Source organism: Drosophila guanche, unplaced genomic scaffold (assembly GCF_900245975.1).
Source record: "Drosophila guanche unplaced genomic scaffold, DGUA_6, whole genome shotgun sequence".
Taxonomy (NCBI): Eukaryota; Metazoa; Arthropoda; class Insecta; order Diptera; family Drosophilidae; genus Drosophila; species Drosophila guanche.
Window position 1 is genome coordinate 82,461 of NW_022995780.1, and position 24,396 is coordinate 106,856.

The 24,396-nt window shown below is 42.9% G+C and overlaps 6 protein-coding genes across 7 annotated transcripts in view; 3 read left to right on the plus strand and 3 right to left on the minus strand.

Annotated features, from left to right (window-relative positions):
• Positions 1-1,693: 1,693 nt before the first annotated feature.
• LOC117591426 (UPF0488 protein CG14286) lies at positions 1,694-2,708 on the minus strand. Its single transcript, XM_034284686.1, has 3 exons — positions 2,427-2,708; positions 2,221-2,355; positions 1,694-2,072 (listed from the first exon to the last, which is right to left on the minus strand). Exons 1-3 carry the CDS (start codon positions 2,626-2,628, stop codon positions 1,765-1,767), a joined length of 645 nt encoding a protein of 214 aa, XP_034140577.1. The 5' UTR covers positions 2,629-2,708; the 3' UTR covers positions 1,694-1,764.
• A 423-nt stretch (positions 2,709-3,131) lies between these two features.
• On the plus strand, positions 3,132-4,189 carry LOC117591429 (60S ribosomal protein L30). The gene is made up of 4 exons (XM_034284691.1): positions 3,132-3,190; positions 3,248-3,294; positions 3,366-3,511; positions 3,959-4,189. The coding sequence occupies exons 2-4, from the start codon at positions 3,274-3,276 to the stop codon at positions 4,125-4,127; spliced, it is 336 nt and encodes a 111-aa protein (XP_034140582.1). The 5' UTR covers positions 3,132-3,190; positions 3,248-3,273; the 3' UTR covers positions 4,128-4,189.
• A 209-nt stretch (positions 4,190-4,398) lies between these two features.
• LOC117591424 (zinc finger matrin-type protein 3) lies at positions 4,399-5,757 on the plus strand. Its single transcript, XM_034284684.1, has one exon. It carries the CDS (start codon positions 4,548-4,550, stop codon positions 5,553-5,555), a length of 1,008 nt encoding a protein of 335 aa, XP_034140575.1. The 5' UTR covers positions 4,399-4,547; the 3' UTR covers positions 5,556-5,757.
• A 1,141-nt stretch (positions 5,758-6,898) lies between these two features.
• Positions 6,899-9,664, minus strand: LOC117591425 (protein NipSnap). The gene is made up of 6 exons (XM_034284685.1): positions 9,526-9,664; positions 9,027-9,143; positions 8,231-8,410; positions 7,746-8,039; positions 7,529-7,671; positions 6,899-7,468 (listed from the first exon to the last, which is right to left on the minus strand). The coding sequence occupies exons 2-6, from the start codon at positions 9,083-9,085 to the stop codon at positions 7,320-7,322; spliced, it is 825 nt and encodes a 274-aa protein (XP_034140576.1). The 5' UTR covers positions 9,086-9,143; positions 9,526-9,664; the 3' UTR covers positions 6,899-7,319.
• A 487-nt stretch (positions 9,665-10,151) lies between these two features.
• LOC117591422 lies at positions 10,152-22,487 on the minus strand. Of its 2 annotated transcripts, none has more exons than XM_034284678.1 (8): positions 21,755-22,487; positions 14,320-14,815; positions 12,360-12,986; positions 12,076-12,263; positions 11,793-12,006; positions 11,404-11,722; positions 11,218-11,342; positions 10,152-11,148 (listed from the first exon to the last, which is right to left on the minus strand). In XM_034284678.1, exons 2-8 carry the CDS (start codon positions 14,558-14,560, stop codon positions 11,030-11,032), a joined length of 1,833 nt encoding a protein of 610 aa, XP_034140569.1. In that variant the 5' UTR covers positions 14,561-14,815; positions 21,755-22,487; the 3' UTR covers positions 10,152-11,029. The 2 variants fall into 2 exon arrangements, with proteins under 2 accessions (XP_034140569.1, XP_034140570.1); XM_034284679.1 differs by having other exon boundaries at positions 21,751-21,801.
• A 346-nt stretch (positions 22,488-22,833) lies between these two features.
• LOC117591398 overlaps positions 22,834-24,396 on the plus strand; it is a 3,231-nt gene continuing 1,668 nt past the window's right edge. The window contains exons 1-7 of the mRNA XM_034284643.1: positions 22,834-23,296; positions 23,362-23,466; positions 23,519-23,662; positions 23,730-23,841; positions 23,912-24,045; positions 24,109-24,249; positions 24,307-24,390. Of these exons, the coding sequence (XP_034140534.1) occupies positions 23,096-23,296; positions 23,362-23,466; positions 23,519-23,662; positions 23,730-23,841; positions 23,912-24,045; positions 24,109-24,249; positions 24,307-24,390 (921 nt within the window). The 5' untranslated portion in view covers positions 22,834-23,095. The remainder of the gene's footprint in view (positions 23,297-23,361; positions 23,467-23,518; positions 23,663-23,729; positions 23,842-23,911; positions 24,046-24,108; positions 24,250-24,306; positions 24,391-24,396) is intronic.

The window sequence follows — 24,396 nt, forward strand, 5'->3', positions numbered from 1 at the left end:
GGCCAATTTAATATTTGGCCTTCCGTTGGCATTCACGTTTAAGTGGTCCTCCGTTATTTTCCATGCAATTGGCAATTCAAAAACAGAGACATCCTTCAGCGCTTTTATTATTGTTATAGCGAATATTGTTTTGCCGTTTACCACCAGCCCAGTGTCTAGGAAGTGATTCCTCATTAGCTTTACCAGTTGAGGCACATCGGAAAATACAAAAACTTTCATTTGTGGATTAGCTGGATGTCCAAACCAGGTTTTCTCTAAAATAAAAACGTATTCATAAAAGTCACACAATGATTTTGTTGTTCGTTGCTTCGTACCTGTTGATATTCCAAGCTGTGTCCATAATTTCAAGTTTCCGACTCCCATATCGGACACCATTGCCACAACATGATATTGTGCAGAGTAAAGCTTTTTGATCAGCATGTGTAGTGTGTCCATTGTAATTGGTTTGTCAAAATCGTAATAAATGGGTTGCTTCCAGGATTTCCACAGTCCCTGAGCCATTGCCACTTGTACAAAGTTTCGCGGCTTTGTGGTCGACTCAACTCGTATTTTCATTTCATCGAAACACAACACGCAAAGTTTGTCCTCATTTTCCCTGTCAACAGCTGCCTCCATAAGTTCGAATATTAAATTTAACGGGCCAGGGTTTATCTCCACCGTTTGCGACCATTTGTGCAGTGTGGATATGCAGGGAAATGGAAACCCCCTTTTGAGGAGATGCCTATAAGCCTATAAGCCTATAAGCCTATAAGGTCTAGCAGCATGAAGACAAATTCCTGAAGAAATGTCCTCCGAGCTCCAACATACCCGCACACCACCATTTTCCAGCTTACTGATTTGCTTTTCGGTGAATATATTTTTAAGGTATGCTGCCAACGTTTCCACAGTCTGTAGCTTTTTTACAAGCAGATCATTTTCCGTTTGCAATTCTTTTATTTTTAGTTTTAGTCGCAAATTTTCAAGGTCGAATCCGCATTCGATTATTTCTTTTCTGTAATTTTAGCAAAAGTTAAATAGTGGGTATAGGAAATAAAGTTATACTCACTCAGTTTGCGAACTAAAGTCACAGACATTATGCCCGACAGCAGAGGGTATTTCTTCTGCGTGCAAGTATTTCTCTCTTTGAGGGACTGCGTTTGGCAGCAAACGCCGGCGCTTTGCCTTGCTTTCGGATGCATAATGAAAATCGTCTTCATCAAAATGATTCTCGCAGATTTTATTGGTCTCTTCTAATTTCACTTGAGTTGCATTGATCCATAGTTGATCACACAGCGCACAAAACACTGAGATACGCCCCGAAAAGAGAGAGCGCCTTCTGGGAATACACCATCCATGACGAAAATGTACTGGGTGGTGTATTCGCTCTCTTTCGGGTTGTATTCATCACTCAAACACACCCAATCGCACCGAATTTGCTGTTGTATTTACTGTTTTACTGTGAAAAACAAACCACGAAAAAAGAGAACGGGAATATTTTTGAGTAAGTGCATCATGTGCCTGAGCAGCATAAACTTGTTCTCTCTTAAATATATGTATGTTTGTCTTCTTGTAAGGGTTTTTATTGGCATATTCTGGCTGATCGAAAGATCCGAAATGCTATTGAGTGAGTCTTCAAAATTCTATTGTATAAAACGTTGAAGAGTGAGCGTTGTCTAAAAATGGTATTTAATAAAAGTATTTAAGAATTGAAAACTTGCGTTTTATGCACCCAGTAAGTCTGTACTCTCAGGCATAATGGTAGGATTTAGTTTATTCAAGTTTCAATCAACTGTTCAGTTTTAGGCCACTAAAGTTGATGTCGTTCGCATGGTCATCCGCGATGGTAAAGTTAAACTTAAACTGGCTTCCCGTGCTCTCCTGCTGCAGGCTGCTGCGAAGCGATGACATATCAGACTGTGGGTGGGATGCCGTCTGCTGGGCGGGTTCTGGAGCAGTCTCATTAGTATCGGCAGCGGTGGGCAGAGCAAATTCAAAGCGAAAACCCTTTCCGGATGTAAGAAGCGCCGACTTCTTTACAAAGCTGGACTTTTTATTTGTGTCAGCGGAGGGTGTGAATTTTATTTGCTTGGATGCTGCAATATAAGAAGATGAATTCCATGAAAATGAGCGGTAACACAGATTAGAAGGAGACGCAAGTACATTGTGGAACAGAAAGGAAAGCACAGAAATGTATGATTGAAAGTGTATTTTTTTTTTGTAAACTGTAAAATTGTGTCTCACCTAACATCATTTTTCGTTCCTCCTGTTGCATCTTGGAACGGTAATCTCCCATGGAGAGCTTCATCACCTGCCGCTTCTTGATGAGTGGCGCCGTTTGGCTTGTCAGAATTTTAAGGTTCTTGGCAGTATCTTCGGCTGCAATTGGGCGTTTTTAGATTATTATAGCCTACACTCATATTTCCGAAGTGTGCCTATGGGAAACTTACCAACTTTTTGGCTCAGCTTGCCGCCGTCAAGGGCTGTCTGTAGCTGTTGAACACACCAGCAGAGCTCCAGCTCGAATTGAATGACGCTCTCACCGTCTAATGCCGGGCCCGGTTCAGCCGACGTCGCCACCACCGGCTTCTTTGCTGGTCCCTGAATTGGCGGTGGTTTATTTATTGATTTTGCGGTCTTCCTGCGATGCATTTCTTTCAGATTTATTATTGTTTTTTGTTTTTAAATAAAGGCAATGTGCTCGCTTTACAGCTGGAAGAACATATCGATGTTATCAATAGTATTGTTGATATTATATCGATATATTGATGTGGTGATATATTTTATATTCGATACGATTCAATATTCGATTCGAGATTTGATATCGGCACCATAATTTTGGCGCTTATTATTTAAAAAAAAATATATTTTGTCTTGTATTTTCATGTGTTTCTGCATTACTTTATACTGAGCACAACAGCTTTCCTCATATACAAATCTTGAATAAGAAGTTGTGAAGATAAGTGAAGACATGTTTCGCACATATTAGAACTAGACAGGTGGCGCCAGTAGTGTGAACCAAAAGTACAGAATCATTCAGATAGAACTGGAATTTAGTAAATTAAAAACGGGATGGGAGTAAAACATCGATTGCACGGTAAACACATCTCTGCCAACTATCGATATGGACCCAGCAACTCTGAAGTGCCGCACCGATGACAACACCGCGTTTCCGGTATCTGCCTCCTTCTTTTGCCACTGTCACTTGACCAAGGTAGGTGTGTCGAAAATTTGCTGGTCTACAAAATTCTAATAGTTGATATTTCCTTAGTCGCTTCTTTGATTTAAATCTTCAAAATGGTTGCCCCAAAGAAACAGGTAATTTTGACAAATAATGAACATGGTTTTGTGCATCTGTGCTGATCGCTGCATTTGTGTTTTGTTTATAGAAAAAGGCGCTGGAGAGCACCAACGCGCGTCTGGCGCTGGTGATGAAATCTGGCAAATACTGCCTGGGCTACAAGCAAACGCTGAAGACCCTGCGTCAAGGCAAGGCCAAGCTGGTGCTTATTGCCAGCAACACGCCCGCCCTGAGGTGAGAATGCTACCGAGAAGTAGATTTCCATTGCACCCAAGTATGTATGAACAGCTACGCGTTGCTGTTGATGGAACCATATGGAGTCTTGCTTAATGCTGACTGAGAAATATGATTTCAATCAAGTGAAATTGATGGAAACTATGGAGTAGTATATATCATCTCAACCAGCGCAAGCGGCAGGGGCAAGCGACTGTAAAAACAGAATTGCTTGCTACTGCCCCCTCCACGTGGTTTCACTAACGACACGCACATGTTGCGCCTGCTTGGGGTAAGACTGAACATATTTGATATTTAGACACACACACACGTGATGATTCTGTAATTCCGACTGCCCTGACGAATCTTTTTATTACTAGAGACTCTTTCTGATTATATTGACTCGAATTGTGGATTCTGAAATTGTTGGCATTGATGATTAATAGCTTTTGGTTTGTGCCTTTGCAGGAAGTCGGAGATTGAGTACTACGCCATGTTGGCCAAGACCGAGGTTCAGCACTACAGCGGCACCAACATTGAGCTGGGCACCGCCTGCGGTAAATACTTCCGCGTGTGCACCCTGTCCATTACCGATCCTGGAGATTCGGACATCATCCGTTCATTGACCGAGAACTAAATGGCTAGACTTCATTTTTACTCGTACAATAAATTCTAATAAACGATGGGTTGAAGAACAAATATTCTATTCTGTTTGCATGTATTATGGCGGTTCACGCAGCTTGCGTAATAGTATTTATGTGTGGGTGGGTATAGCATGGTGGGGAACTGCCACAGTCCTATATTTATTTAGAGAGCTTTTTAAAAATTAGCAATCAAAAGGCATCTGCAATTTTTCGGGCCACTTAAAATTATCAGCGAATGCGATTGTCGATACATGCAGATGCGATATATCATTGACATCTCTAACTGTCTATTTTTGTTTTGATTTTTGTGTCTGAAATGCAGCCGAATATTCGAGTTTCAATGCACAAATACCTCAACTGGCGACAAACGCATCGAAAGTAGAGACCGTGGACAATTCTGTGACACTCGACTCATGGCGTTCGGTAGCAATAATCAAGTTGTTGCACTTGGGGACCAGGAAATGGCCCTTGCAGGTGTTCTGGTCCCTGGTCTTGCAGCCACCACCACAGCGCGCCCTAGGAAGCGCAAACATTCTGCCGGCGAGCCGACGGCTAATGAAAATGCCATGGATGTGGATGGAAACGAAATGAACTACTTTCTGGGTCGTCATGCCGGCTACCCCGACGAGCTGAACGTACTCATCAAGCCAATGCGCTGTGAGTTGTGCAAGGCAACGATGACATCGTGCAAGAGCGCTGAGGACCACTACTACTCCCGGGGACACGATCGCCAAGTGGCCGCATGGATTACCAAGACCTATCCGGAGCGTGGCTTACAGATGACACCTGGTCGCATTGGCACAACTGCGTACCACTGCAAAGTGTGCGATCTGTCCTTGAGCTCTGCGTCCCACGCCCGTCAGCACTATGGCGGCCGCAAGCACAAATTGGTAGAGTCTAAGTTCTCGCGGACATCGGACACATCCGGTGGCGATTGGGTGCGCACAGATACGAAACTTAAGGATTTATCCTTCCTGAACGACATAGCGCGCTCAGAGCTGCCCGCGGAGGAGCCCCTGGCCCTAACACTTAATCAGGCAAATCGTCCAGCTGTAGTCGAAGAGAACGCTGAGGCTAGTCGCAGAGTGGAGTGCAGTCTTTGCCAAATTAAAGTTACATCTTCAGGGCAAATGGAAATGCACGTGAAGGGAGCAAAGCACCAAAAGAATCTACGCAAAATGAGCATGGAGCCGGACATAGAGATGGACGCGGCACCCGACGTCTCCGAAGGATCGATTGCGGCCAGTCTGGGTGAGGAGTTGTCGGCTGCGGACCAATCCATGTACCGCACACCAACCGGCGGCTACTACTGCGAGCCCTGCAAGAAGCTCATGAACCATGCGACGACCCTTCAACAGCATCTGTGCGGCAAGAAGCACTTGAGGACTGTGCGTCTGCATGCTGAACAGTCTAGTCAATAATTAATGATCTCATTAACAAAATATTGCAATATTTGAAGCAACACAGTTGTACTACTTGGACCAGGATATGGAAACCGTACCCAAGTAGCATCTTGAAGATGGATAAGTAGGAGCTCCATTTCCCCTTTGCAGACTTCATTCCAGTGTGTGTTGCTGTACACAGTATTACCATTAAAATAACCCAAATACCCATACCAATGTCGGACAGCATTTAGTCTAGCGAAAACATTTCTTTAATTTATTTTTTTTTTTATCACCCCAAAGAGCGAGGCATACTCGACAGAACATTATCAAATACATCTTCTAAAATTGTCTGCATTGTGCTGTAAAATTACGTGTTATATCTCACGATAAGATAGCTAGCCTTCAGTCAACTGATTGAAACATAAGGATCATCAGCAAGTCTAGGTGGCACCGATTGCCATGACTATCAATCCCACAGCACAAACCACAGCGATGCGCAGCGAATTGGTTCATTTTTATACCCGGTACTCGAAGAGTAAATAGGGTATATTGTATTTGTGGGGAATAACGGTTGTATGTAACGCACAGAAGGAAGCGTTTCCGACCCCGTAAAGTATATATATTCTTGATCAGCATCAATAGCCGAGTCGATAGAGCCATGTCTGTCTGTCCGTCTTGTTTTTTGGCTAGTTCTCAGCGACTATAAGAGCTAGAGCCACCAAATTTTGGCTCCGGACTGCTGTATGCTCACACTGAAACCAGTGTATTTAAAAAATGAGCCACGCCCCCTTCCGCCCCCGCAAAAGGGCGAAAACCTCCCAAATCTACAATTTGGAAATGGCCATATCTATCAGATCACCAATGGGATCCGATTGGATCATTATTATAGCCACAATGGAGAAATTAATTTCCAGTGGCTAAACCCGCCCTGTCCCGCAGCTTTTGTTGTTCTTTTTACATTCTCTCATTCACACTCTGCTTCTGCTTCACTCGGCCCCTGCCTCTGCCCTCCCCCTGCCGCTGCCTCTTCCGACTTTTAACCCACCCCGTCCCGCAGCTTATATTTGTTTTTTTGTTTGTGTGCGGGCGCGCCTCTGCCGCGAGTCTGCAGTGTGTGGGTCTAGGGAAGGGCGTCGAGCTAAAGGAGCGTGTTAGTGTCAGTAGTGTTGTTGACGTAGATGACAGATGAAGAAAAAATAACCGCTAAGGTGCAGATGTTGTACTGAGTGCCGGGTATAAAAGTTGTGACGCGTAAAAAGCATCTCACACGTCCCTTCTCGTTTATGTTCATATCATAGCAGTTTATTTGAATTTTGGATGGATAGAATGCTCATGATTAATTGAGGCAAAAAAACAATTTTATAAATAAATACAAATTATTTTGCGCTATGCTCGTTTCACAATATACACTCCCATACAACTTTTATTATAGTTCTTAAAGTTTTACAAACGAAGTTTTCACTTTTTGGTTAAATTCAATGTTGGTATGTGGTAGGGGCAGGCACACACAGAGGATCGTTTTTTTTGTTTATGGGTAAAATGCACACTTTCTGTTCTTATTTGATACTAGAGAAAACTAAAATTAATGCATATTGTATACATACATATGTATGTGTACATACCATACATATGCATATGTATGATGGCATTATGTACAACGACTAAAAACGAGCGGAAGCGGCAACATTACATTGGATCAGTGGATGATGTCTCACAGCATTTCGGATCAGATCGATTGTGTTGGAAACGAGACACTCGCCTTTCTCTGATACGCTTTGAATTTGTATTGCTGGCCCATACTTATTGTGAGGGCGAAAACTCAGTGGGAGCGAGGACGCGGCAATGCATTTCTCGTATCAGTGGCACAGTGTAGGCGACGCACTCGTCCCAGCCAGGGGAACGCCACGCGGCCTCTCTGGTCTCCTTGCGGTCCTGCAGCGATTTGTAGCCTATAGTACAAGAATTGGTTTAGTAATGCTTCCGTCTGAATATATGGTGGTTGTACATACACCAGATGTGATGCACATTGTAAAGCCTGCCAATTTGTGAGAAGAATCCAGCAAATGCTTCGTTGTTATGCTTGCGATAGTTGATGGCACGTGCCCAGTTGTTGCCCCATTCAATCATGGTGCCAGGCGTCAATCGATATGAGCTGCAATAAAATACATGGCACATGGAATTTAGAGATTTAATTTAATTTGATGATTTTGTGTGTGTTGTTGGTACCGCATTTCGTAGATATTCTTGCCGGAACGGCTGGCAATCTGCGGCCAGTAGCTGAAGGCCAACAGGTATTGTAGATGTCGTGAGCGCAGAAACTTGGAACGCTCCTGCATAAGACTCAGGTACTCTGGATCGTTCCACAGATCCTCTTTGGCCTGATCGATTTTCTCAAAGCCACCGGTGTATTTCCATAAATGCAAACACTGATCCATGTCGCCCACCTGTACGCTCCATGATGCCACCAAATTGCACGAAAGATTTGCCTTTTTTTCGTTCATTAAAGACACGGTTGTTTTGCTGCAAGAAATTATTCAATGTAAGCTGTTGATAAGCGAACTCATGGCTGACAATCAACAAAAGCAACAACCAACAAGCAACCCGAGACAAGATTTGTGGCGTAACCTTTGGATTAGTCCAATGGGAAAAAGTACTACTTGCTGCTGGGTCAATTCTTAATAGTGTTGTTATCTGGGAATGCCACTACTTACTAGTTATTCAGATAGGCGCTCATCGAGTCGGGTCGTACATTATGCGTATGCAATGCATATATGATTTCCTTGTCGCTCAGCATGCGACTGTGAGCCTCTTTGGTTGGCTCGATTTTCCTTACAAGCAACTTTGAGAACCATGAATCCAATTCCCTGCAGGTTGCAGTCGTCGAAATCCATCTTGAACAAACAAAACAAATACAAATATATCCAATAAACCAAACAGTTGGATACTATTATCTAGCTTTGTGTATTTATAAGTGTGTATCAACCTTTTAACCAGATTAGCCAAAGCCAAAAACTCAATCAGCAAGATAACTTTGATCTACTCATTGGAATAGAATGGAATTATTGGCTTATAAAAAGGGTTCTTTTGCAGATATTCCAAATGAAAGAAGACTCTTTTGTATGCCAAATCTTATCTTCAGATATTCAAGTCTGTGGTGGGATGGCTTTTTGCCGCATGAGATTGTATTTTAATTAGTTTTAGTTCGTTTCAATTAGCTCCTTCCTGGCAGACTCATTTGATTGAAAGAAAAAACTGGCATACATAAGTATATGTACATATGTAAATGAATCTCTTTACACCTTTGTGGGTTGCCGGCCCAGGAGAGTTTTCCTTTTTGCGTCTGTGTTTCAATGCATCTATTAATTTACGTCTTATAGTCCAGACAAAAGCATGCCATTTGATATGTATATACAGCTGCGTATGTTTGGAATATACCATATGAGCATTCATACATACATTTGTACAATATATTTATATTTAATTATACCTATAATATATATAGCTTACCGGACAGCGGACTGGCCATTGTTATTGCCGACACTCAGAATGTTACGTAGCTTCAACATTTTCGATTTGATTTGGCCGAATTATGCAGCGATGCAAGTGTTGATTGTGATATGAAAACTGTGGGAAATCAGTTGCATATTATTTGTGCTGCTACCGTTATCATTAATGTGTGTGTGTGTGTGTTAATTTTCTGTTTTTGCACTGCCTCCCTGCCGCGTCGTGTGTACTTTAGTCAAGGTGAAGTCAGAGTCAGACCGCCTGAGCGCTAACAAGTGCGACAGCAATTGCCTTTTTCCCATCGATAATACGAGATGGGATTGCGGGTTGTCCTCTTGTCCCAGTCCCTGACCCCGTGTATGTCCGGTGGAATTTATCTGTGCTCGGACTATTTCCATAGTTAATGTGATTGCAGTTTTGTGCGTGTTGACGTGTGGCGGGTGCGCCCAAGGTCGCAGGGAGGCAGCGCAGAAGCCAACTGTTGCACACCAGCAAAACCCACTTGTTGTATTGCTGCGATATTTTTCGTAAATCAAACTATTATCTAAAGGAAAAGTTAACTTTAAAATAAAATAAAAAAATGGGCTATACGGTGTTTTGGAACTGGTACGATCAGTGTGACCGCGGACTTATCGATAAAATATACCGTCAGGGCATCGTAAATATACCATAGAATATATGTTCTCATTTTCATAATATACCGTAAATATACCAATCAGAATCATATTCCCCAAATTGAATATTCGGTCGAATGTTACAAGCTAGGCATAACTTTTAGCGCTCAATATATATCTTTGTCCAAATGATGAATCAATTTTCTACATAATTGGCTATCTTTGGCGACTCCTTTTAATTGGATTATTAAGCAAATAAAGTTTAAACGTAAGTGTGTTTGCGGACCGGTTTCAGCTATGATAGCGATTACAGAATTTTGTATGAAAAATCGAAATGCAGCCGCTCTGAAATGCCAAAAAGCGCGCGCCAATTCAAACAGCAGCCAGATGCGTGAAATGTTTTGGCTTACAATCATAAGCTGTTACGAACCCCACGATTGGACAGCCCTAGGTATGCCAGTAATTCTGTCAGATAAAAGAGAGGACTTTAACAACAGGGTTGTTAATGCATGCGTTAATTTATATTAATGGTTCGTATATTTGAAAGTATTTTGATTTACTCATTCAATAATAATTACACAGTGACGTCAGTTTAACAATATTTGTTTGTTTGTTTCTTTGTTTTTGGGGATTGGCATGGTACGCATTGATCCTAGTAGATTGCCTCCCGATTAATTACAAGGATTTAACTATACATAATCAACATGATTTGTGAAAGGAGAACAATAATCAAAGCCGTACAAGGATAAACATTTGTAAATTATGCATTTACCTTACCAATTTTACAATATTTACATAATTACTGAACGAAAATCACATCGTTTAAACTGTATTCTTCTTATGATTTATAACTAAGTGAACAAATCACAAGAAACTAAACAACAACACTAACAAATAATAATCTAAAGAATGATCATTTAAGCTCACTGAATTTGTACAAAATGTCGTACCCAAAGGCTGTGTTTGTTGTTTTTCAAAATACAGCTAATACATTAGAGTATTTTCGAGTAATAGTTGTGGTAAGGTTGGGCAGGATGAAAAACAAACACATCCAATTTTCAACTACGTGGATATAGAAGAACAGAAACCCTTAAGGGAGAGACAGAGAGCGGGATTCTGACATACATAAGTGATAGTGTCATGTAAATTGATATATAAAATCCTATTGTTTATATGAATATTGGTTTGGACAAGTTGTCGATCTGTTACACACACATGAAAGTTATCTGAAAGTATTACATACATTATTTACTAAGTAAACTGTGTGTATGTGTGTCTGTGTGTCTGTGTGTCTGTGTGTCCGTGTCTGTGTTGAATCAAGCGTCAATCAAATGTGTTCCAATTCATTTCAATTTGCATTCTTCATTCCATCATCTTTGGGCATTCGTCATACTAATGTCCCAGATGGCGTCTACGAAGTACAAAGTGGAAAGCAATAGGCATAAGAAGGAAACACCAAAAGCCTTTGGAGCTGGTCGCCACGTTGTGTTGGACAGCAGCGGGTAATTCCCCTAAAAGAGATTTGGATCAGGATTATGCATTCAATTTGAATAAATAAAAACTGAAAGAGATGTTCTTACCTGTGAGTACTTGCACCTGGACAATTACAGTAAATAGTCGGCCAAGGGAACAGGAATAATTTCCACTATCGGAGAGCTTTGCATCTTCAATGGTGATGCGACTGGTTAGCCATTTTTCAGATACGCTGCAGAGTCAAGTACAATTTCAAGTTAAAAATGGAAAAAGGGAAGAGTATTGGAAGGCACCTTGAGCGTTTATTGGTCAGTGGTTGGAGTGCTTCTTCGTCCTTGGCCCATGTAATAAACTTGGTAAAGTATTTCTCCAGTTCCTGGCTGGTTAGTTTCAGTTGAGTTTGATTTGTGTCACCGATCAGATTTAGTTCATTCTCCGTCTCCTTCGAGACTGCTTTGGCTGTCGTAGGATCGCTCGTCTTGAGTATGTTGTAGCGTTCCTTCTGGAAAAAGTTGCGCGATATCTGGCACTGCAGATCCACGGTGCTGCCCGACTTGTAGTAGCGATCACCCACATCACGCTCATGCTCATCGATCATCCTCAGTGGGGGCTCTGCAGAAAACACAAACAAATGCATAAGGAAAATATCTCTAAGTATGATTTATGATTCTATGTTACCTACCCAATACGGTTAGATTGGTAGTAAATACCCGCGGCGGATGGGTGGAAACCTGACACATGTAGATGCCGGCATCCTCGCGCTGCGTGGGATTTATCAGCAATCGCCAGTTGTTGGGGTACTGGAACTTGACGCGTATACGTGGATCTCCACTGTATGTGACATTGCCCACCGTGAGCAGCGACACCTTTTCGGTGGTGCGTCTAACCCACATGACCTGCAAGTACAGTACAGTAAACGCCATAAACTCTGCGACTCTGTCGCCTCTGTGGCGTGTCCAACTCACTGTCTTGTCCTTGAGCATGCCTACGCGACAATTGAGCACCGCCTCGGTGAACAGATGCACGGCGGAGACGAGGCTTTCGCCGGCGGCAACCGAACTGATTGGTTCCTCAAAGAAGGGCCCCCAGTGGTGCTCATGATGGTGCTTGCTGCGAAAGGTGCGTGGCCTCTCCGTCTCATGGGCAGTGGACCCTGAGGCAAAACCAAAAAACGAAAATAAAGAAAAGAGTAAAAGTTAAGTGAACGATTCGGCCAGGCGGCCTGGTTGCCCAGGGACTTTGGCCATACCCCCCACTGTCCAATGGTTCCGTGAGCGTGTGGAGTCGACGGGTTGCTTTACGGTGCTCCTAGCGCTTTTTGGTGTTGCCACTGCCGCTGAAACTGGCACAGCCTCTGCCACTGTTGTCGGTAGCAGCAGGTCTGTTGTCCCAGTGCGCTCAAGGCTGGTAATTAAATTTTTGATTGGTGCGCTATGGCTAATCTCATTGCTGCTGTCTGGTGTTTTCACTACAGCTCCTGCTGCTGTTCTGGGCCTCGGATTTCGTCCTGTGGGTACGGCAAAGTGTGCTGCTGGGGGGTGCGGCGTGTCCGTCGCTTTCGTTGGCATTTGGGACTGCGACTGCGACTGCGACTGGGGCTGGCTTGCGCTCGGGCTCGGGCTCTGGTTCTGGGGCTGGGGCTGGGGCTGGGACTGGCTCTGGTACTGGACCTGGTAAAGGGTTGTGCTCGCTTCTGTCGGGTTAACAGCGGCTGATGATATTGCCTTAGTTGTATTATGGTCATCAAAAAATAAATTATTATTCTCGGCTCGACGGCTGCTGATGCTGCTGGTGCTGGTGCTGGTGCTGCTGTTCTGTGTGCTGCTCGCTGTGGTTGAGGCTGCCGGCGGCTCGACGGTCGCTGCTGTGCCAGTGCCTGTGGATGGGGGTTGTGGATACACGGGAAAAACCTGGTCAATAACCATGTACAGTGTACTTTTTAGCGGCGGTGGATTGGGAAATGTTTGTGATTGGCAGAGCCATGGGGAATACTCGCACAGGTACAGAAAAGGGTTTTCACATGAATACTCTTAGGGCGCTGATAAAGACCGATTTGCATTTGATTACCAAACTGAGGCACTGCGGCTGAAGTTAATTTATGCCTTTAATAACTAATGCCCCATACATACATTAGTTTATTTAAGCATTTTTGGAGTTTAAAAACCCTTTGGCGAATAAATAACAATTCATTTGTAGTTCCTGAGCCATTAAATAATGCTCATAAGTGGCAGTAATTTACAATTGTACAAAATATTATAGTTCATGGTTGTGGACATATTTTCAGCTGCAGCACCACTACAGTGGTGCAAACATAGGCACAAAGAGAGCTCGTTGTGGAGGACATATCATGGCGCACCACTACCACATACCGCACTTAATTACATTTCGATGAGTTGATTAATTATTAAAAACTATTTCGAAATGCATTTAACAAAGCCAAGGCCTACAAATGATTGCAAAAAACAATGCGAAATAAACAACGGTGCGGCTAAGTCAAGAATGCGTCTGATGGGCTCAACAAATACCCTTTAAGGCGAGATGAGAGGAAAAGCATCATTGGAGCAGCAGAATATGTAACTCATAAATATGTACTCCTGCCGCTTGCATACGTAATTGAAATGTGCGAAATTTAATTACATCGATTGTTAATATTTAATTCACAAATAGGCTAAACTCATGAATAAGAAATGAGCTTTAATTCGGCACCTCTTTTGACAGGGTTAGAAGGACATGGAGGGACAACCAGAGCTGCCTATTAATCACATTATCTGTGCGGTCCAATCAATGTACATAGCATATATATATACAGGCATATACAAGCATATACAAGCTACTTAATGTCACTCCCAACACAAGGCTGTAGGCTGTAGGTGGGAATATCGTAAAAACTACTACGATATGATAATAGCTGGAAATAAATTATCAGAAACTTTAACCACTAATTGAATATTGAATTAGCTCGGTAACTATTTCGAGAAAGTAAATGTTTGATCAGCCAATAAATTTGCCTCTTAATCACAGGCAAATCTAAGGGGGTGCTATGGGGGGGGCTGTGTGTTTTATGGCACTTTAATTTGAAATGAAAGCGCAGCTTTGCGTATTGCCTAAGTAAATAAAAGCCAAGCCCTCGCTGCGCAGTTGATTGTGCAGTGGGATTACTTGTGCTTTTCGCTGTAATAATATTTAAAACAATTTCTTGGAGCACTTACCCAGAGCAGAATGAAACTGCGATCCAATTACCGAGACAACGGCGAGCAGCCGGATGAGACTTAGGCTCGTTGTCGTTGTCGTCGTCGTCGTCTGCGGACGAGTACTATGGGGATATTGGGTGTATTGTGGCGGTGGCAGTGGCGGTGGCGGTGTCGGCGGCGGCAGGGAGGCCCGTTTGTGGGTCTGGGCCGCCGCGTTTGATGCTGATGATGATGCCCTATATACACTTGGACGCCTCATCCTTTGCACGGGCTGACGTGACTTATAGAATGTGCTCGATAGAAATCAGAAACCTTCATTTTACTTCCAGCCAAAAACGCAGCTGGTGTCGGCGGCGGCGCTCTCGGTTGTTGGCTGGCGAAAGCGAAAAGTTTATCCAGCACTTGATGTTCTTGATGTTGCAGACGTTCCTAACGCTGATGGTGTTGCACTCAATGCTGATGCTGCCAACCCAAGGATGCTCCCCTTTCGACGGAACTGCTATCATTCAAATTACTGCAAGGGCAACAAAAAACACACCCAAACACACACCCAAGTTACATGAATAAATATTTCTATGTACCAACAGATTTATATTCGCACTGGCACCAGCACTAGCACTGGCACTGGCACTAGCTTATGCATAGCGAAAGTTTGCTCATTTATACTCGTAAAATGCCATAAAATAGATTACGTTAAGTGAGTCTTGGCCAGACCAAACAGACAAACAGACAGACAGACGGACAGACGGGCAAAGTCTCTTACCCTTTCGGGCCTCTACTCTACATAGTATGGATATTTTGAGCTTTGATTTATGTAGCGTGAAATGTCTTCGCTAAGCCACCACCAAGGACATCATCAACATTTATGTACAAACATACATTTTAATGTACAAACACAAATATGCAGTTTGTGCCATGAAAGTTTTTTGCTCGAATGGAAAAAAAGGGTAAAATAATGTTCTTTTATGGGGATGGGGCTTCAATTGAAATTGAAATTGAAATTGAAATTGAATTTAATAACTGCCTTATAATTTTGAGATGTTTTTTCTATTAAGCAATTGTTGGAAAAAAACTTAACCAATCTAATGAAAAATCGTTTCATTTATCGTGTTACCTTTAATGTGGGTGGAAAAATTGCAGGGAAAATGGTCTTAAAGCAGCAGTCAACTGAAGAGTTATTAGAACGTTTTAATTTTGTTTCTAACAAATAATTATATTTATATTATTTATGGATATTATCCTGCCTGCCACTCAGTCTATTTTCTATGCCATGTAATCGTCTGTTGAAATTGCGGTTAGTAATACTTTCTAGTTTTAATATCAAACATTTGTGTGTCCCTGCCACAGGTCGTGCAGTTTAGCGCTGTCAGAGAAAACTCCTTTGTCTTTTCCATGCATTTTTTTTGGAAGGAATTCTCAAGTGAAACATGAAGGCAATCAGTCATTCTGTCTGATGTCACTTTTATTTATTAATTTCATTTCCGCTCCCATACTGATTACCTTGCATTCCGCTAACATGTGCACTCTTTGCTGGGGCGCTGGGTATTATATCCATTATACATATACTCAGAAGGAGCCATGAGCACTGACAACGATGATGATAACTAGGTCAGGTGATGACATTCTTTAACTATTTTTTGTGTCTCTCTGTGTGTGTGTGTGTGTTTGACTTTCCGTCAGTTTTGTTCCCTTTTTGATTTCACTTTTAGCCGACTGCCCCAATTCTGTTTGCCATCTCCTGTGCGCTTCCTCTGTCTTTCAGCATGTCGCTAAGCCTTAAGTTTCTCCTCCACTTCCACCTGTGTGTGTCCCATTGGTGCATCCTTCATGGTCGCTTTATTTGCGGTCAACTCAATGCTGCTGACTGGACTGGACTGGACTGGCCAGTCCTTGTGCTCATCCTCATCCACGTCCTTAACTGTCCTTTCCACAGTCGCCTGACAGTTGTCGGCAACAATGTAATTTTTGAGTTCTTTCCGGCAAATAATTATTCATGCAAACATTTATCATCTTTCGCTGTGGCAACGGACTGACCTTGTCACAGTCCAAATTTTATTTTTATATGCATATCACAGCTTTGTTTTAGCAATTAAGTTAAGTGAACAAAATATTTTATTAAACAAATAAAAAGAAAAAGTTGAAGAAATAACAGTTTGATGTGCTTTCGATTCCACCCTGGAGGATTCGCATGGGGGAGGAGCGAAACCCAAGGCTTGTCATATGTCAGGATTTATGGGCTCTTTTTGTCTCTGTACAGTCTGCACCCCACTTGGTGAACTTCACTGTACTGTCGGGCAAGATTTTCTATGCCCAAGTGCCCTTGGAACAGTCAACAAAAAATTCTGCTGTGAATTGCATTTTTTTTGTATCATGTTTTTAAAATGGATTTGGACACGGCTCTTTGCTGCTCTGTCACTATTTGCATGACTCTAGTTGTTAGTTGGAACGTTTAAAAATTGATGGATGAATTCATTTCCCGGAATTGAATTGCATTCGAGAATTTTGTGACTAAAAGTGCTCGTTTTGTGACTGCATGGTACGGGCATGGGTACGCTTAATAATTTGTACTATTCCGGAATGTAACTTAAGTTGCCAACAAAATATGGAATAACTTGTCGCTGGAATTCCATCAGGGTAATCAGATTATCAAATAACTTATTTCGAAGCAATGTAGAATGCTTTGGATTTATAAATAAATTCATTTAAAGTTTGATTTGTTTGCTGCTGTGCGGTGGTGTCGTTTAGTGAGAATTCTTCCTGTATTTGTACGAATTAAAGCAGACTCTCCGGATTAACTTGCGGCCTGACAATCTTAAGTTCGGCATCGTCATCATAGTTTATGTGCTTTTGCGGTTGATGTTGATGCCGCACAACAAAAACTCATCATTTGCCTTCGCCATGGATCCGTGATGCTGCCAGTTTCTGCTCCCAGCTCCCAGCTCCCAGCTCTTGGCGCCTGCTCCTGGGCCCCAGGCCGGAGGGCGTTGCTGCCCTGACATAATCACCGTAATAAATATTATATTAGTCCTCTTGCTGGCATTCGGGGCTAAGCTCCGGCTGGTCCTTTTTAGTTGCTCTTTTCACAGTCTGTTCTAAGTGAGTGTTTGCCTTTGTTTTAGTCGGTTTGCCCTGCTGATATCTCCAGTCTTTGTTCATTTCATTTAAAATAATTAAATGCTCTCCATTCCTGTCCTTTCTCTGTATCTGACTCTGACTGTGACTCTGAATCTGACTCTACCTCTCCGTCTCTGTTTGTTTGTTTCCTTGGTGCCTGTGGATGTGGAGTGTCAAAGGGTAAACTGTCAAAATCCACGGGGGTAAGCGCTTAAAGCCCCCTGAGTCAAGCGTTTGGAATCAAAAACGAGAGGCCCAGATTCCTTCACAATGGCAATAAAAGTTGAATTATGTCTATGGCGTTTTGTTGAGAAAAAATGTACCACATTATCTCCTGCCCCACCCAGCAGGAAGGTTTTGGTATGTGTCCCCTTGCCCACCATAAACCACAATCCCTTTCAGAAAACGGCAACTTATGTTTCATACACTGGGGAAAAACAAGTTTTTGGCTTCAACAAAGAGATTTTTAGATTGCGATTTAAGTTATTTGTGCTCAAACAAAGATTTAAATTAAATCATAAAATAATCTTTGCTTAAAATTGAGCTGCAAATCTGCATGCCGAATGAGTTGTTTTTTATGAGTACTCGTATTATAAATATAAGTACTTATAGATAGATGTACAAGGCATGTACTAAAAATATAGCTGAAGATGTAGCGACCCAAAGTTACATTTTCTATCATGTTTAAATATTTCATTTATTTTTAAGCGAACTTCAAACCTCTTCAAATTGTTTTTAGTTTATTCTCTTTGCATATTTGAGACATTTTTGCTCCATTTATCTTGCGATTTGGCAACTATTTATCTCTCACAGTGTGGCTGCTGCTGGGAGTAACAGTAATGAGGAACGGGGTGGGAGTGGGAGTGGGAGAGCTGGCATGTCTGTCACGTCTTTGTGCCGCCTGAATTTGTTGTTGCTCGCCTGCCGTTTCTGTTTCTGTTTCTGTTACTGTTACTGTTACCGTTACTGTTTTTTGTTGTTGTTAGTGTTTGTGTGTGTGTGTTTCTTTTTGTTGTTTTGTTTGCCCCACGTCACTCAACGGAGTCGGTGGTCCTAGTCGTCGTCGTCATTTGCTTCCCTTCTCACCTGGCCTTGCTAACTAGCTCTTAACGCTTTAGTCCCCCGACTAAACCAGCGGGAGATGATGATGGTCCTGCTGCTGCTCCCACTCATACGACATCGTATACCATCTGTATCCCGAAACATAGAGGGAGAGAGAGAGAGAGAGAGAGAGAGAGGAAGAGGCTGGCAGCACCTTCTGGGGCGTCCTGCCTAAGTGCGAAACGTGCTTTGGGTTATGTTTTGTTTTCCCGAGCATTAACTCTTGTACATATTTTGCTATCCCGCTGTGTTCATTACACCCCAAAATTCCTCCTTCCCCTTCTCTGCTCTCCATTCCATGCCGTTTTTTCTTGCTGTTCCTACTTCATGCGCCTTAAATTCAGATTAGAAAGTTCTTCAGGGGCCACAGGCTCTCGGCTCTTGGCTCTGGGCTTGGGCGCTGGGCGTTAGCCGCCGCTCTGACATTTCGCAATTACCGAGCATTTTCTGTTGACTTACTCACTTACGAGTGTATTCGCATTCGTATTCGTATTCGCATTCGCATTCGCAAGTATTTCTAAACTCGCTGCCACCCGGCAATATGTTAATTTGTCAGATTTGAATATCTGCGCGACGTTCCTCAATTCAATCGAGTGAGCGGGCAGGCACGTACATCCATACAACACACCCAGGCACACCCAGTGGCTTGCGAAAAGTATTGGCACAAGGCTACATATATTAAAAGTTTTATGGATAATTTTAGCAGCAGCAGCAGCAGCAGCAGGAGATCCACCAACAGTAATTGTCAATTGTCGCCTTTGTCCTGCTGGGGTAACATTAAAGCAAGTAATTCAACAACAACAGCAAAGAAAAGGCACATTTTTTCATTTATTGGTGGATAAGGAAAGTGGAAAGTGGAAATTCAAAGGCTGGGCCGAAGAAAGTTTTTGGGGCCACAAGTGTGAAACGTTTTTAATAAATTCTTGGGCTGCTGGGCTGCTGTACTGCCCCCGGGAGATGCCTAAGTGTACTTTCCATAAAGCAGGATGTGTCCTCGGGTGTAATAATGTTCCATTTATTTGCGAAGGAGCCACAGGAACAGGACAGCTCGAGTACATTTTTGACTCACTGTATGTACATACATATATATGTATACATATCTGCTTCTAGTATGTGTGTGCAATCAACTCTCTGGAAGAGAACTTTAAACTTCAGGATGGGGGTACTCCAGGCAGACTCCTGCATGGCAGAAGCCATAAGAGGTCTCTGTCCATTCTTAAGGCATCCATCGATAGCTCCCTTTTTGCGGCATGTTACTCTCGGGATTGATTCAATTATGCCCAGGCTCACCCACTGATGGCAAAACCACGGCAAAAGAAAGGCTCCACCCACATACTCGTATGTATTTATGCACATACGAGTATGTACGTCCATCAATACCCCTCAGGTCATTTTTATATTGATGGATATTTCATGTACATATGTACGAAAGGGTTGGCGCCGATGGCTGACGCATTATCTATCTATCTAGCGGGGGATTCGTTTGCATTTTATTTGTGAGGCTTCGGCCGTGTCCATGCATGCAGATACCATGCAGTCCATTAACTTCAAAATGCGGTGAAATTGGTTTTATTTTTTTGCCGGTTTGCTATTCGATATCATCCGAAACCTTCTTTGCACATGTATGCAAATTGTATATTAATTAATATTAAAATGCAAATAATGATTATTTTACTTTTTCCTTATTTTTTTCCGTACTTTTTGTTTGTTTTTTTGCAATTTGATAAATACACATTTCCAATTATCTGGCACACCTGTGGTCTCTCTCTTGAATTGTGGATGCTATTCAGGCTTCATCGTCTTGCGGCAAAGCAGCGTGATAGAATTCTACAAATTTAAATGCTTTACAGGAGGGGGAGGGTCAAACCTAACAGATTCAGATTATACCAAATAAGATGCAAATCATTATCGATTTGATCACTTGTATATTGTTTTAGCACTCATTTATGAGCACAAATATTACTTTCTGTGTTATTTTTAATTGTCTGTCGCAATATTGCATGATGTATTGCATTTTCTTCATTATAAAACTTAACATTTGTTTTTCATGTTTTTTGTTTCGTTATTTTTGTCTGCCTTTGCAATTTCCCCAAATAAAGATTGATTGACAAATTGAATTTATTGTAGTACATTTTTTTAAGGGCGTTGGTAAATTGTACGAGTATCGAATCAGTTGCATGTTTCCATCCTCGTGGCATAAAAACATCATTCAATATTTCATGATTTCCTTGAACACTTCCCATTGACCCATTTTATTGCACAGAACTATGCATTTTATGATGAACTTAGAGCTCACTCTTTGCATGGCAACGAACATTTTAGAAGAACTGTAACGGGATATTTGGAACAGTTGGAAAAAGGTTTACCATCTGCTTGGACTCAGCGAGCAATTATTTCAAATTGAATGAAGCAATTTGCATTCATAGATCAAATAGCTGTGGGGGTGAGGTGAGATGAGGTGCAGCTGTGCAGCATAGTGCAGAAAGCGAACTGGCTGCTGGGCTTTTGGCTAATTTGTCTAACTTAATCAACAAAAATCTGTTCAAGGTGCAGCAACAAAAAGGCATTGAGCCAATCTGCCTTGGGGCGGTGCAGCTTTTGGGCTCATTCCATATGCATTTGTTTTACATTTGCGTTCCTTTTCATGCCACACAGAGCACACAGCACACAGAGCATGCCACATACTCGCACTGGTCTCAGCAAATGCTGAATTTATTAAGTGCGAAAACCATTCCAAATATCCTCAGGTGTCTGTGACACCTTTCCTTTGCTTTCCTTTCCTTTCGTTTCGTATCGTTTGTGTGTGTGGTCAAAATAGAACTTTCTCAATGCCTTCTATATGCTAAGCAGAAAATGCAAAATGGCAAAATGGCAAAATGGAAAAACTTTCCCCCTAATCCCAAAACATTTGTGCAAATCATTTGGGGACTGGCGGCTGGCGATGGATACAAATCAGATCACTGGCTGCTCGTATCGGATTGATTTTGATTTTGTTTTTTTTCTTTCCTCTTCTCTTTTTACTTTTTCTATTTTAAAAAAGTTTGCAAACGCCGTAACGACAAACAAATTAATCATTGGCACTTCCTGCTAGAAAAGGCAACTAGAGTTCTAAGAGTAGCTCCCAGGGCGATGGCATGCACAAAGGGCAGACCCAAAGGGGTCTTGAATTTATGACAAACATTACGAGTACGAGCGACATCCGCTCATCACACACTCCTCTCTCTACACACTCACTTACCCCGTGCGAAGGCAACTTTTACAAGTACTTAGACACTCGTCGTACGTTTATATTCCGCGCATCGGGAATGGATGATGGATGGATGAGGGCAGGGGGAGGGGGGGTGCCGGGGGCAGGGCCTCCGGGGCTAATGCGATTCGAAAAACGCGTACTTTGGTTTATTCCCTGCTCCTGGGATCGCTCGTAGTCACAGCACTTGCACTTTGGCTTCTCATTAAGTCTTCACCACACACCGCACAAACAAACATAAAAAAATATTCAAATAATTTTGCACCGTGGCTTGTGCTTAGTTCTCAGGCAGCAGCAGGCAGCAGCGTCAACGGGTGTCGTGTCGGTGTCATCATTTGTTGATTCATTTTGATGATTTCTGCAGTTAAGGCAAGAATACCCCAGTGAGTGAATCACTGAAGCGTCAGCGCACCTAGCATGGGGGCCATGTGGGCAGCCATGACTCTGATTTCTGAATCGAATTTGCCACACAGCCTCCTGCCTTCTGCCTTTTGCCTCCTGCCTCCTGACTTCTGCCTCCTGACTGCTTGCCGCTCCAAGTGTGACAGCGACGACCACGAGAACCAACCGCGACGAGAGAGGACGAAGTGCCTATCCTATGACGATTGACTACAACGATTGACGAAGACGAGAAACTGCGATTGTGCGTTTTATTCGTCCGTGCTCCCCAGCCAGCACGTGGACATCGCTTATCCTTGAAAACAGTAATACCGTTCGCAAAAATTACACAGTCATCGCCAAGCATCCAAATGAACACACTCACTCCGTCTGCACACTCACTCGCATCCGCAACCGGACTCACTCGCACTCTCACTCATTTCAAGCGTGCTTCCACTCAATGCCCGCTACTCACCACACTTCCCCAGCTCGTTTGTCCCAAAGTACCGCAGAGTCGTGTGCAGAAGCAGGGAAATTATTGAGATTTGTTCCCCTGTGCCCCGTTGAGCGAGAATTGAGAAATGAAATGTTTTCCATGCCTGTTTATGCTGAAATAAAACCAAAAATATATTGTAAACTAGTCAGCTGACTAGGTGACAATTGAGGCATTACTCGTCAGGGAATTCCACTGCGACGACAGTTCCCTACCATTTGTGAACAAGTGTGGAATGTCCAAGGCAAATCATATATTCGTTCGGAAATCCATCAGAGTGTGAGAACAAGAAAAAATAGATGGATTCAAACTGAAATCTGTTACACATAAGTAGATGAAACGAATACAAAGCCAATATATAGTATAACATAACCAAAAACAGGAACAAATACAGCCAAATATAATTGGTTAGAGTCCAATTGGTGAACAAACAAACAACAAACAATTGGTTTATCAACAAAATGAGCCAGCCCGAAAGTGGCGATGTTTCGACCCAGAAGGTTGCCAAGTTGCGCTTCAAGCAGCTCATCCGCAATGTCATCCTCAATATGCAGTGGCTCAGAGATGCCAAAGATGCACCGACCCATTTCTCTATGAATGTTAAGAGAAATGTGGCCATGCTGGTGCGACAGAAGCGCAAAGTTGGCATGATGACCACGGCGGTGAGTAGTCCATACACAGTAGTCCCTTGTCACAGGGGATAGTGACTTTCCATTTTGATTCTTAGGAGAAAGCATTGTTTCGCATGCCACACCAGATGCGCACCGTAAAGGAGCGCATGAAACTTTGCACGATTGTGGCAGATCTTGCCTGCTTTTCCAAACTCAATCCGGTGAGTCCTTCGCCTCCTGCTCCTCCTGTTCTGATCTCCATTTTGCTTGCAGAAACTGCGCGTTCGTTTGCTGCCGCATCTGATATTTTTATCACTCACTCCCGGACGTCTCATCATGAAGCAGGGCGACTATCCCATTACCATGTACTTCATACTCACCGGCGAAGTGGAAATGGCCAAGAGGATCTACGACAAGGTACAGTCAGCGCAGGAGCAACCTAATTGAGAGAATAATCCTTTCCATTCGCTATCCATTCGCACAGGCTACCCAAACATACGAAACCATGGCGGAGGCTATTTTTGGACCCGGTGACTGCATTGGCGACATCGATGTGATGGAGGAGGCGGACAGGACGCATACATACATAGCAGCAAGTGAGGACTGGACCGGAAGGAGAGTAATCAATCCCCAATCTGTGTATTCATTGTGCAACTTCCCCACCAGCAAACTGCGAACTTTTGGCCATCTACGACAGCGACTACTCAACCCAACTGCAGCCCTACATGAAGAAGATGTGGGAGGAGAAAAAGGAAGCCATAAGCGCCCTGGAATACTTTCAATTCTTCAGCCCAGAGCAGGCAGGTGTCATCAGGCTCAACGAGAGTTGAGTTGATTTCTATTGCATTCCATTTGCCCCACAGGTTGTCACCGCCTGCAAGTTTGCCAGCATTCAGCAGTTTGATCCGCTGGACACGATCTACGAGGAGGACCTGGGCTCGCTCAGCGTCGTTTACTTTGTGCTCAGCGGCGAGTGCATGGTGCTGCAGTGTCTGCACATGAAGGTACACGGCATGACCATAGCGATCTATCTTTCTCTACCTGCTGCACCATTCCTTTAGGTCAATTATGTGGGCAAGAAGAAGACTTACACGCTGGACAGTGTGGGCTGGAACACTTCTAGTGCACTTTTGGGAAGTAACAGGTTCAAG